Genomic DNA, 12,653 nt, shown 5'->3' with positions numbered 1-12,653 from the left:
TCAGGCTGAGCTTGTCAAAAGGGTTTACTTACAGAAACAGATTCAGTATTCTGAATTTAGTGTTAGCTTCATAGCCGGTTTTAACAATTTATTTTATTTTTATTTTTTTAACTAAAATATTTGTGGCTTCAAATATGGCTCGTATTGAATGAGTTGGAAAGACCATAACTCCATATAATGTGAAAGAAGGAATCATGGAGCTTATGGAGATAGGACGATTGATGTGTGTGCAAACTGCTTAATATCCAGAAAAGCATGTGCCCTCAGATTTCACAGAAAACTCTTTCTTTAAAAAAGGCATTGGGAAATACACTGAGGGTTGACAATATGTGGGGATATTATCTTTGAAAATTTGGTAGTATCTTCCCACTGTAAGCTGGGAACATTTACAAGAGAGATGCCACTATGCATGTGGGCTCTCTGATATCAACCTAAAAGGTTCCTGAAATGGAAAAAGGCAAAGAGCAAGTCTTAAGAATTGGAGTAAAGGTGAGCATGTTTTGGGCTTTGTGTTTTTAGCAATATGATCAATCTGAGAAAAATATCCTTAAGATGCCTAGAACAATGATTATACATATTAAATATATTAATCAATCTTCTACTGATGAGGACCTATGCTGTTACTAAACCATTCCTTTAACTACAATATTGAGATGAGTCTTTCTGTTATAAGACATTTACATCTTTTTCATGTGATATATGTCTATAGTTCATCTTTTAATTGTTATGCCATTGTATCAAAGCGACTGAACAGCAGCATTCTCTTTTAATTATTTATTTGCATTTTTTTGTTTTCCCATTTATCTCAAAGTGAATCACAAACTATTCTATCATTCTATGGTTTCTTCTCTAAAATTACACGAAAAATAGATTACATTGCTCTTTCCATAATTCCCCTCATCCTCCCCCTATTCAATTTTAAATGAAGTATAATATACATAAGTGAAGTGAAGTCACTCAGTTGTGTCCGTGACCCCATGGACTGCAGCCTACCAGGCTCCTCCGTCCATGGGATTTTCCAGGCAAGAGTACTGGAGTGGGTTGCCATTTCCTTGTCCAGGGGATCTTCCCAACCCAGGGACTGAACCCGGGTCTCCCGCATTGCAAGCAGACGCTTTACCGTCTGAGCCACCAGGGAAGTCAGGAAAGCAAATTTTAACAATATCACAACTCAGTATATTTTCACTGGTAATCACATTCATGCAGTGAGCACCCATATCAGGAAGCAGCAAATTACCATCCTACCAGCAGCACTCTGAATAATCCTATTCACAATTCCCTAGAACAGTGAATAATCTTTACACTATTTCTACTTCTCAGAATGTATATTAGGTTGTCACTACTGTATTTTATACAAATGTACTGGATTGCTTCCAGTCATTTGCACATCCTCTTCTGTGAAATGCCTCTTTATATCCTCTGCCTCTTTTAATTCAATATAAATTCACATTTATATTTATAAAATGTTATATTCACATTTTAAAAAATGTATATTATTCACTCAATTTTTGCCTGTATATTGTCTTTTCATGTCCTTTGTATCTTTTACCTTTCTGAGTTATTTTCTTATTGGCTTATAAAGAGAGTTTATTTTGAATGTAGAGATGTTAAAGACTTTCTATTTTGCTTATTATTAATACAAATAAAACTGTTTTTTTGTCTTTTAAAAGTAATTCTTCATTTAACATAAAATAATTGTTAGACTCCATCTCAACAAATACCTCAACTTCAATAGCTTTTAGATTGTGTGATGCAATAACAAATTTTATTTTCAAACTAACATAAAATATAATTATTTTCATAATTTTTATAAAAGTATTTTCTATCTATATTTTTACCCAACAGTAAATATTAACAAATAAAATGTTGATTAATTAAGACATATTCTGACTACAGGTACTCTATGTCATGAAGATCTGAAGGAACAAATTGATGTTTACTATTAAGAAACTTCGGTAAACAGAGTCATAGTGAATTCTTTTCTAATGTTAATATGGAATTTTAATATTTGACCTAATGATTTTAATAATTATATCTTTCAAAATATATATATTACAGAAAAATTAAGGGCTTCCTTGGTGCCTCAGATGGTAAAGAATCTGCCTGCAGTGCAGGAGATACAAGAGATATGGGTTTGATTCCTGGGTCAGGAAGATCTCCTGGAGAAGGAAATGGCTACCCTCTCTAGTATTCTTGCCTGGACAATCCTGTGGACTGAGGAGCTGGTGGACTACAGCCCATGGAGTCACAAAGAGTCGGACATGACTGAGCGTCTAAGCACACATAAAAATTAAATGAAAACTAGAAAGCAAATAAAAGTTTGGATTAAATTGTAAGCACAAATATTATCATCATTGTTTCTTGGTTTATATGCAGTTGTATAAAATAATAAAACATTTTTTAGTTTTATAATAAAACTCAATTTTATGAATAATGCAAATAGTAATTTATAACTTATAATTTCCTGTTAACAATAAAATGCAAATTCATTTCACTGCATAAATGGTTGTCTTTATAGAAAGAAATCATTTAAAATTTTAACAACATAGTTATAATTACAGATGGCATAACTTCAATTAGATAAAATTTTCCCTCAAATCACAAATGATATATTTATCTCCAAAGTATCACTTGTTAGGTGGTTTCTGATCCAGTAAAATAATTTGGGCTAAAAAGGACAGAATCTTTTATAATAGCTAGGAAAAATATTAGTGAGTTGTGATAATCATGGCATAATATATTAGAATAATGTCATAGCAAACTGACAACGGTAAGTCTTTCAAATTTATACACATAGGCTTAATTACAAAATTTATAAAAGCTCTGTGTCCTTTCTAACATGATAATCATTTAAATATACATTTATAAATTATGAATGCTGAAAAGACTTATGTCATCATTTTAAAGGGAGTGCAAATGTATGATTGTGGTCTGAATCACAGTGGCTAATACTTAAATATCTATTTAATTTCCATTTTCATTTTATTTAAGAAATTATTTTATCCTACTTAGATTGCAGGCTTAAACAGAAATACACTCTGTGGTTAAGTGTCTAATTTCAGTGTGCTAAGAAACTTTGTGTTTAACATATCAAACTGTGATGTATAATACTGTAATATAAAGTCTCCAGTTAGTCCAGTTCCATTCCTAATAAACATGGACACAGTTAAGGGTAAAGGAAGAGCTGAAATTATGTTAGCAACAGGGGGCAGAGAAAAGTGACTTGCAGATCTTCCACTGTCCCCTTCAATTCACCATTTCATAAAAACTGAGGCTCTCGGCAGAAAACTGCTATGAATCTCTTTAAAATGTTAAATAAAAAGCAGCATATCTCATGAATTAACTCTAATTATAGGCCACATTGGAGGCATTTTTCTTTAGTGAACTCTCCTTTATTTTTACTCCTTAGTATAATCCAGAATATTAATGATAATTTTTAGAAAAAAAATGCTCATATATTGCAAGTTCACACAAACAAGATGTTCACATAATGTAGTCGTTAAAAAAAACCTGTTGCTTTCAAGTATTATCATATGAAACACATTTGCCATTGAGAATATGATTTGTATTTGGTGAGAAAATCACATACCTCCATATTTTATTTTCCTATAATCTTTGAGTTAGCAAAGTGCTACCTTGCTTTAAGGTAGGACCTAAAAGCACAATGGTTTTCCTGCTATAAGTTTCTGGAAATACAACTCTGCAAGAAGTAAACAGTTTCAAAGCTATCAAGGAATCCAGCCTTCCAGACTTTATTTTTCTGAGTGTCAGCCATTGATGATAATCTACAGAAGGCACACAATTTTAAAACAATTTAGTTTTAAATTAATGATAAGGAGAATCAAAGAATTCTAGAACCTGGGTAACATCACAGACCCAAGCCTTCCTCTCCTGCAGTCTTACTGAAACAGAAATGGAGCCCCACAGAGTGGACATAATCTTGCTTGGGGTAAAACATACAGTATAGCCATCGGCGGGGTCAAGTAATGCCACCAGGACTCCAGAGACCCCTAGCAATATTTCTGAAATAGAAGTATACACATATATGGAATTCAATTTACATATTTACACTCATTTACTTATATGCAGAAATGGATTGATACCAATGCCTTATTGAGGACTTTCTTCTCTTCCTCCTCCTGCTAGGACTCACTGAAATAACAAAAGGCATATTTAATTTCTTTGATGATACAGAATTCTGCTGTTTTAGTTACAAGCATTTATTTATTCTTTAAAAGTGCTTGAAATTTAAATTCTTGATTATTTAATTAAACTAGCAAACAGTACTTATCACATAGAAAGAAATTCGATATTTCATGCTTCTCTCTCTAAAATGTCAATTTCCCTTCTGTCCACACTATGGGTTTGCCTTGTCCTTTGATAGAAATACTCTTTTAAAGTATTTAAAAGAGAAATACTCTTTTAAAGAAGAAGCTATCTGTGTCTCCCTTACAAAACTTGTCTTTACTTTAAAGATCAAATGAATAATTTAGCTTCGGTTCCACCTAAATCATACACTCTTAATTCTAACTGTCCAGCTTCATATTAACCTCATTCTGAAATAAGAAATGAAAGAAGCTGTTTTCCAAACTCAGCATACCTAGAATACACAGTTTTTCCTAATGCATTCAATCCTGTGTTTGAATCTGTTTCAGTTCAGTTCAGTTCAGTCGCTCAGTCGTGTCTGACTCTTTGCGACCCCATGAATCACAGCACACCAGGCCTCCCTGTCCATCACCAACTCCCAGAGTTCACTCAAACTCATGTCCATCGAGTCGGTGATGCCATCCAGCCATCTCATTCTCTGTCGTCCCCTTCTCCTCCTGTCCCCAATCCCTCCCAGCATCAGAATCTTTTCCAGTGAGTCAACTCTTCGCATCCAGTGGTCATGTATGGATGTGAGAGTTGGACTGTGAAGAAAGCTGATCGCTGAAGAATTGATGCTTTTGAACTGTGATGTTGGAGAAGACTCTTGAGAGTCCCTTGGACTGCAAGGAGATCCAACCAGTCCATTCTAAAGGAGATCAGTTCTGGGTGTTCATTGGAAGGACTGATGCTAAAGCTGAAACTCCAATACTTTGAATCTGTTTCCTAATATTAAATATTCCCTTCCCATGACTGTTTTCTCTCATATAGGTCAAGCAAAAGGAAGTTAAACAGTTTTCCATTTGTGCTCTATTCTGAGCAAATTACAAGCTATTAAATATTCAGTTGAAAAAATATGTCTTATTTGTGGATGTGCGATGTACTGGCATGTGTGTATGAGGTCAGTCTATGTTCCTGGAGAGTCTACCAGTTTTCTAAGCAGAAAGCTCACACTACTGATATGACAGCCTCAGGCATTTTGTTGTGTTTGATTAATATTAAAAGGTTTGCTAAATATGATGAGTATTATGAGGGCATGTCCAAGTATGAAATTAGTGGCTTATATAGGTTATAAAAATGAGACCTCTTTGTTGAGATTAGTAGTATAGGTGAATTGTTTGTTTAAAATATTTAGAAATCTTTTGTATCCCTGTATAAGCAGACCTCGAGCATTTTGCAAACCATGTAGCAGGTACCATTGGGAATGAAATCCAAGCCTTGATGACTGCTTGTTTCTGTGTCCAACCAATGGGTCTAAGTAGTGACAGCCTCACACTGCTCTTAAGGATAAAAGAATTTTGCCTCTAGAATACAAACTTCTTCTTGGAATGAATCATTTAAGTAAGTTTTGATCAGAGCACATAAAAGAGTCATTTTCAAAATCAAGTCTTCAGAATAGAATACTTACTCCTTGGAAGGAAAGTTATGACCAACCTAGATAGCATATTAAAAAGCAGACATTACTTTGCCAACAAAGGTCCGTCTAGTCAAGGCTATGGTTTTCCCGTGGTCATGTATGGATGTGAGAGTTGGACTGTGAAGAAATCTGATCACCGAAGAATTGATGCTTTTGAACTGTGGTGCTGGAGAAGACTCTTGAGAGTCCCTTGGACTGCAAGGAGATCCAACCAGTCCATTCTAAAGAAGATCAGTCCTGGGTGTTCATTGGAAGGACTGATGCTAAAGCTGAAGCTCCAATACTTTGGCCACCTCATGCAAAGAGTTGACTCACTGGAAAAGACTGATGCTGGGAGGGACTGGGGGCAGGAAGAGAAGGGGATGACAGAGAATGAGATGGCTGGATGGCATCACCGACTCGATGGATATGAGTTTGAGTGAACTCCGGGAGTTGGTGATGGACAGGGAGGCCTGGCGTGCTGTGATTCATGGGGTCACAAGGAGTCGGACACGACTGAGCGACTGAACTGAACTGAATCAAATATCTGGTTAGGAATAGATAGTTATCATCTTTATCATTAACATTTTTTACAGAACCAGTTTATCATTTTAAACAGTTTTAATTCAAATATATTTGAAACTCTTCTTTTCAAATGCTTAATTTCAGGCACAGAAATTCTACACAATAAAAAGTATATTTTCTATATAGCAAGCCAATCAAAGCATAACTAATATAGAAGAGACAAGAGAATCCTCTTTACAAAAGAAGTCACCTCGAATCCTAAATGCCGTTTTAACTATTGTTCATGCTGTAATAGACCTTATCATGCAACCTCCAAAGATTTTTCTAAGGTCAAGAGAAGTGACTGTGTTGGTGTACTGTGTGTATGTTCTTTCCCTCAGCTTTCTAACAGCTCATTTAAACTCTTTGTCCCCAAGATCTCTACAGGGAATATCCTGATTTAAGGATCAAATCACCTTATTTTAACATTCCTTAAGCATCCATCAGTGTCAACAGAAGGTATAAAGCTTCAACAAGTTCTTAAATATGTAGTGTTAATACTTTTTTATGAATTTGGAAGAGGAGTCAGGAAATAGGGGAGGAAAAAAAGATAAAAGGTGTATAAATAACTTTACAGATAATTTAAAAGAGTATTTCAAATATAGCTCAAACTTTTATTTGGATAAAGGTGCCTACTCTTTGTAATTCTCCCACATATAATGTTTCACTAATTTCACACATTTTGCTCTTAATATCTCTATTATTAGTAAATATTACTTTATTATTCCATTTCCTATCTGTTCTTTCAATCAGTATATGTAAATTTAAAGCATAGTATATTATACACTTTTGACTAAATACTGGATATTCAGTATTCCTGCCATAGTATTTTAAAACCTAGTAAGAACATAATCACTTGGCTTTATCTCATGCTTTTGTCTTTATCATATCTGCTTTGTTCAACAGTATATTCTTCATTACCAATATCCGACTTGGCACATAGTATGTGCTAAAAATATTTATCAAATGAATGGGTATATAAAATAAGAATCTAATATTTCATTTGTTATTTTTCCTAATGGAGAGCAGTATCCAAATAAAAATTTGAATTTACTCACATAAACTCCAACTTTATTATAGGTTATATATGACTTATATCTTAGTCCATTTCTGCCTTCAATGCGCTGAGCATTATTTTTAAACTAAGAATTATATATCAAGCCAAAATACTGAAGTACATATGAAAGCACAAAAAGATTTTTTGGGCATTGGAAGGATTCATAAAGTTAAGGACAGTTTCTTTACATCTACTTGAAAACGTATTCTAGGAAAAGATGAAGATACAAAAAGAAAGTAAAATTACGTTCAATGTACTAGATCAGGTACAGAGGAAAGGTGAAGAGAAGAAACTGAAAAACATCCTTACAGGCAGCCTGGAAATCAATGAATCTGAATTGGATCAGGTGAGTAGAATATTATGGAAGTAAGAAGGGGCAGGAGGGAAATCTGTAGATTAGCTGTAGTAATCAAGAGCCTGGAAGGTGATCTGGACTAGTGTTAAACAAGAGACTCCATTTGAACTCTATACTTGTGACACTTCCAGTACATGATGGAAAGATTTTTAACTTGAATAATTCTAGGAGAAAATATATACTTTCCCATTGAGTCCTGGTAGTGAAGTGAACAGGATTTGCATAATAATGATCAAGTAATGGCAAAAAATGTAAAAACAAAGATACAACAGATAAAAGAAGAGAATTAAATAAATTAAGAGTGGTGGAGAGAAGGGTAATTGTTTTTATTCTATTTTTCAAATTTATTTATTTTAATTGGAGGCTAATTACTTTACAATATTGTATTGGTTTTGCCATACACTGACATGAATCTGCCCCGGGTGTACATGTGTTCCCCATCTTGAACCCCCCTCCCACCTCCCTCCCCATACCATCCCTCTGGTTCATCCCAGTGCACCAGCCCCAAGCATAATTGTTACAACATCCTATAATGATCTGTAAGATTCTACTCTGTGGAAAAAAAAATTTTTTTATGAACATTCTTCTCATAGGAAAAGTTAATTATTGAGGGTTGGTAATGCAGATGCTGATTGCAGCCATGAAATTAAAAGACGCTTACTCCTTGGAGGGCTTCCCTGGTGGCTCAGAGGTTAAAGCGTCTGCCTCCAATGTGGTAGACCCGGGTTCGATCCCTGGGTTGGGAAGATCCCCTGGAGAAGGAAATGGTAACCCACTCCAGTATTCTTGCCTGGAGAATCCCATGGACGGAGAAGCCTGGTAGGCTACAGTCCACAGGGACGCAAAGAGTCGGACACGACTGAGCGACTTCACTTTTCAATTTTACTTTACTCCTTGGAAGGAAAGTTATGACCAACCTTGACAGTATATTAAAAAGCAGAGAAATCACTTTGCCAACAAAGGTCCGTCTAGTCAAGGCTATGGTTTTCCCGTGGTCATGTATGAATGTGAGAGTTGGACTGTGAAGAAAGCTGATCGCCGAAGAATCGATGCTTTTGAACTGTGGTGTTGGAGAAGACTCTTGAGAGTCCCTTGGACTGCAAGGAGATCCAACCAGTCCATTCTAAAGGAGATCAATCCGGGATGTTCATTGGAAGGACTGATGCTAAAGCTGAAACTGCAATCCTTTGGCCACCTCATGTGACGAGTTGACTCACTGGAAAAGACTCTGATGCTAGGAAAGGTTGGGGGCGGGAGGAGAAGGGGACGACAGAGAATGAGATGGCTGGATGGCATCACCGACTCTGTGGACATGAGTTTGAGTGAACTCCGGGAGCTGGTGATGGACAGGGAGGCCTGGCGTGCTGTGATTCATGGGGTTGCAGAGAGTCGGACACGACTGAGCGACTGAACTGAACTGAACTGAATATCATTATTGAGGAAAGAAGAACTTGACAATCCTCTGTCGTATCAGACAACTAAAAGTACTCTAAAATTTATATATAGATTTGTAAGCTTAGCACAGAAGACACAAGACACTGGTCTTTTACTTGTCATTGCAAATTCTTCAGGATCATTTGTTTTTGAAACTTTTGCATACATTTCCTTGATAAAAATAAAAATAAATCTGCAATAAACTCTCCTGAGGTTTTAAGTATCTAGTTTCAATGGTAATATATTCTTCTGGATCTTAATATGCCTTCTTAACCTAGATAAATTCATTATTTAACTAATATATGGTAAAAAATATATATTTAATTCCACAGGTAACTTAAGTGGGTATATTAGATGCATTTATCCTCAAAATCATATCTTTAAATTGCAATTGAAATAGTCAAAATAATGCATCTATATTAGATTATGAACAGGTGTATTCATAATCTAGGGCTTCCCTGGTGGCTTTATGGTAAAAAAATCTTCCTGCAATGCAGGAGACAGGTTCTATCTCTGGTCTGGAAGATACCCTGGAGAAAAGATTGGCTATCCACTCCAGTATTCCTGCCTGGAGAATCCCATGGACAGAGGAGCCTGGTGGGCTGCAGTACATGGGGTCACAAAGAATTGGACATGACTGAACACCTAACACTTTCACTTCATTTATAGTCTAGATATAAATAGGTCTATGAATAGGTATATTTATGAGTATAGTATCATAATCTAAATATATATATACCAAAATAGAATATAGCCTTTATTTAAGCCTGACACCAAAATGTGTTGTCAAAATAAACAGCATTGAGTTTTATTGTCTCCTCCCAGAAATAATTTATTGTTCTTCATTATTATGAACTACAAATGCTACTGAAAATGTCATAGTTCATTGACTAAATTACACAACTCTTGTTATTTAAATTCTATGTATTTAATCTAATGAGGAACTGACTCTGCTGTATTAAGTATTGTTGTTTTTCAGTTGTTAAGTCATGTCCAATTCTTTTGTGACCCTACGGACTGAAGCCTGCCAGGCTCCTCTGTCCATGGGATTTCCCAGGCAAGAATACTGGAGTGGGTTGCCATTTCCTTCTCCAGGGGATCTTCTCCAGGGACTGAACTCGTGTCTCCTGCTTAGCAGGCAGATCCCTTATCATTGAGCCACAGGGGAAGCCCCTTCCAAACAATATGTATTACTGCTATTATTGTCCTTATTACTATAAGGAAGGTATGGCTATATTATCATTCATAATTGACTGCACATTAAAATATTCAAGTAAGTGAAACAGCCTTATAAGCAGTTTATCCTGGGACAATATGTGCAAAAACAGATACAAGTTATGCGATCAGCTTTTTGTGCCAATTCCCTTTAGCAAAGCAAGCAGCTTGTTTCCCTCTTCTGTAATGACCATTTTTAAGTATATGTTAAGAGTTGGACACGACTGAGTGACTAAGCGCAGCACAGCACACAAGTATGTGTTATTAAATGGAGCAATCTTAAATAAAATTATAAGTTCTACATTTTTATATATAAAATTGGGCTGTGCTAAGTACAAAATTTAGGCCAACTTTAAATCTAAGATTGTCGTAGGATAAAATGTAAAAATATTGTATTAAAACGAACAAAACCTATAATTTCACATATTAAAAGGTATTTTATCTTAATTGGTGACGTTTTATCTCTACATTTTCTAATATCTTCATGTTTCTTTGTTCTTTCAAAGGTATTTTTCTTATTATGATGACATAAAGTAATATGATTACAAAATAAAATAATGAGAATAACAGCAAAACTCAACCAAAAGAAAATCACCTGATTAAGTGATGTACCAGACTCTAGCTGGAACAGGATATCCTCTTTCATTTTATTTTCAATAAATGATACTTCACTATTTTATTTCATGTAATATGCTTTATCTAGAGGAAATCCAAAAATTATTGACTTCAAGAAACTAATGAAATTCATCATAAAATGCAGAATGATCAAGAAAGCCTCAGGAATACAAAGAAGAACAGTTGTGTTAATACTGAAGGCTGAAATTACACAAGTCACAAGAGGTGACTTCTAAACTGAAGTTTTAAGCTTAGAAGAAACTTAAACGAAGAATGAGGGTAATCACTAAGGTCGTTTCAGGCTGAGTGTCAGCCCAGAGAATCAGAAGCTTGCCCATTTGCTTATCTTCAATTAGTTTTGCAGGGTGACAAAATGAATTTTGAGGGTAAAACATGCAGATGGAGACTGAAGAGTTTGGTCAACAGTCTATAAATGATCTTAAATAATATGTTTAGGAGGTAAGATAAAGGCAATAAGGATTTCATGAAGAAATATAAGAAAAGATATATAGTACATTTTGATTTGTAGAAAGATCATTTGAGCAGTGATATGACAAACACTTTCTGAGGCTTTGAAATTAATAAAAGGAAATCATTGCCCTAATGATGATTTTGCTGGAAACCAAGGAGATCTGGAAACAGTAAGGTAGAGGAATTCATAGCTTGGTTGAATCTGAACATCAAAGGTAAAGGAGAAAAGAAGTCTAGAAGGTACTCAAGGCTGTGATTTGACTGTCAGAGCATGTAAAACAGGAGAATATGGAATCAGAAAGACCATATGACAAAGTCTCATTCCCACACTTTAGCTGAGGTTACTATGCCAAAGAAGAAGCAGTTCCACAGGTCTGAAATTGAGTAATGAAGCTTGGGTTGGGGAGAAAGATTATATAATCATGAGCACATTGGTGATATTTAGATATAAGCAAGTAGTACAGAGGCTTCCCAGGTGGCACTAGTGATAAAAAGCCCACCTGCCAATTCAGGAGATATGAGAGATGTGGGTTCGGTCCCTGGGTCAGGAAGATCCCCTGGAAAAGGGCATGGCAAACCACTCCAGCATTCTTGCCTGGAGAATTCTATGGACAGAGAAGCCTGGGATGGTATGGTCCATAGGGTGGCAATGAGTCAGACATGACCAAAGCTACTTAGCATGCATACATGCATGTAGCACAAAATAAGATGACTGAAGAGAAATCCTGATGAACTCCACCATTCAAACAGGGAATGAAGTAAAAGAAGTCTACAATGAGTAGGATAAAGAACAACAAAAGAGGTTAGGGGTTAAAAAAAGCTGTACCAAGGCCAAGAGTACAATTTTTGAAAGATATGGGAGTAGTAAACAGTGCCAAAAATTCAGGGGAGATCACATACATTAACAATCCTCTGATGCATTTGCCACCAGAAGATTATTAAAAACCCCAAATTATTTTGTAATTAAGTCATGGTTATTAGTGAATAGACTTAGTATTGAATGGCAGGGGATGAAGTACATGCACTGATTGACAAGATTCTCTTCTGAAAAGCCCAGTTAAGAAGGGAAGATGAGAGGTGAGGCACTGAAACGTTAATTCAGTTAGAGTGATAATATTTGTATTTGTATAGCACACTGAAGAAAACTGTGGGGGAATTTAAGAAGATATCCTGAAATGTGA

General features: G+C 35.4%; 1 protein-coding gene across 31 annotated transcripts in view; it reads left to right on the top strand.

Annotated features, from left to right (window-relative positions):
• The window catches only part of LOC148775060 (uncharacterized), a 237,036-nt gene that overhangs the window by 18,513 nt on the left and 205,870 nt on the right, over positions 1–12,653 (top strand). For 29 of the 31 annotated variants that reach the window (XR_016039441.1, XR_016039446.1, XR_016039445.1 and 26 more), the window contains one exon: positions 2,059–2,332. The exons of 1 other annotated variant lie outside the window; for it this stretch is intronic. Coding sequence is in view for 1 of the 30 variants with exons in the window: in XM_088844982.1 (XP_088701108.1) it covers positions 2,059–2,067 (9 nt within the window). In the remaining 29 variants the exon portion in view is untranslated. One more of the 31 variants, XM_088844976.1, reaches the window with a different exon arrangement.

Source organism: Moschus berezovskii, chromosome 17, assembly GCF_049115385.1.
Source record: "Moschus berezovskii isolate FMDL1 chromosome 17, NW_MosBer_1.0, whole genome shotgun sequence".
Lineage (NCBI taxonomy): Eukaryota > Metazoa > Chordata > Mammalia > Artiodactyla > Moschidae > Moschus > Moschus berezovskii.
The sequence above is the reverse complement of the archived record's forward strand: the minus strand, read 5'-3'. Positions and strand labels throughout refer to the sequence as shown.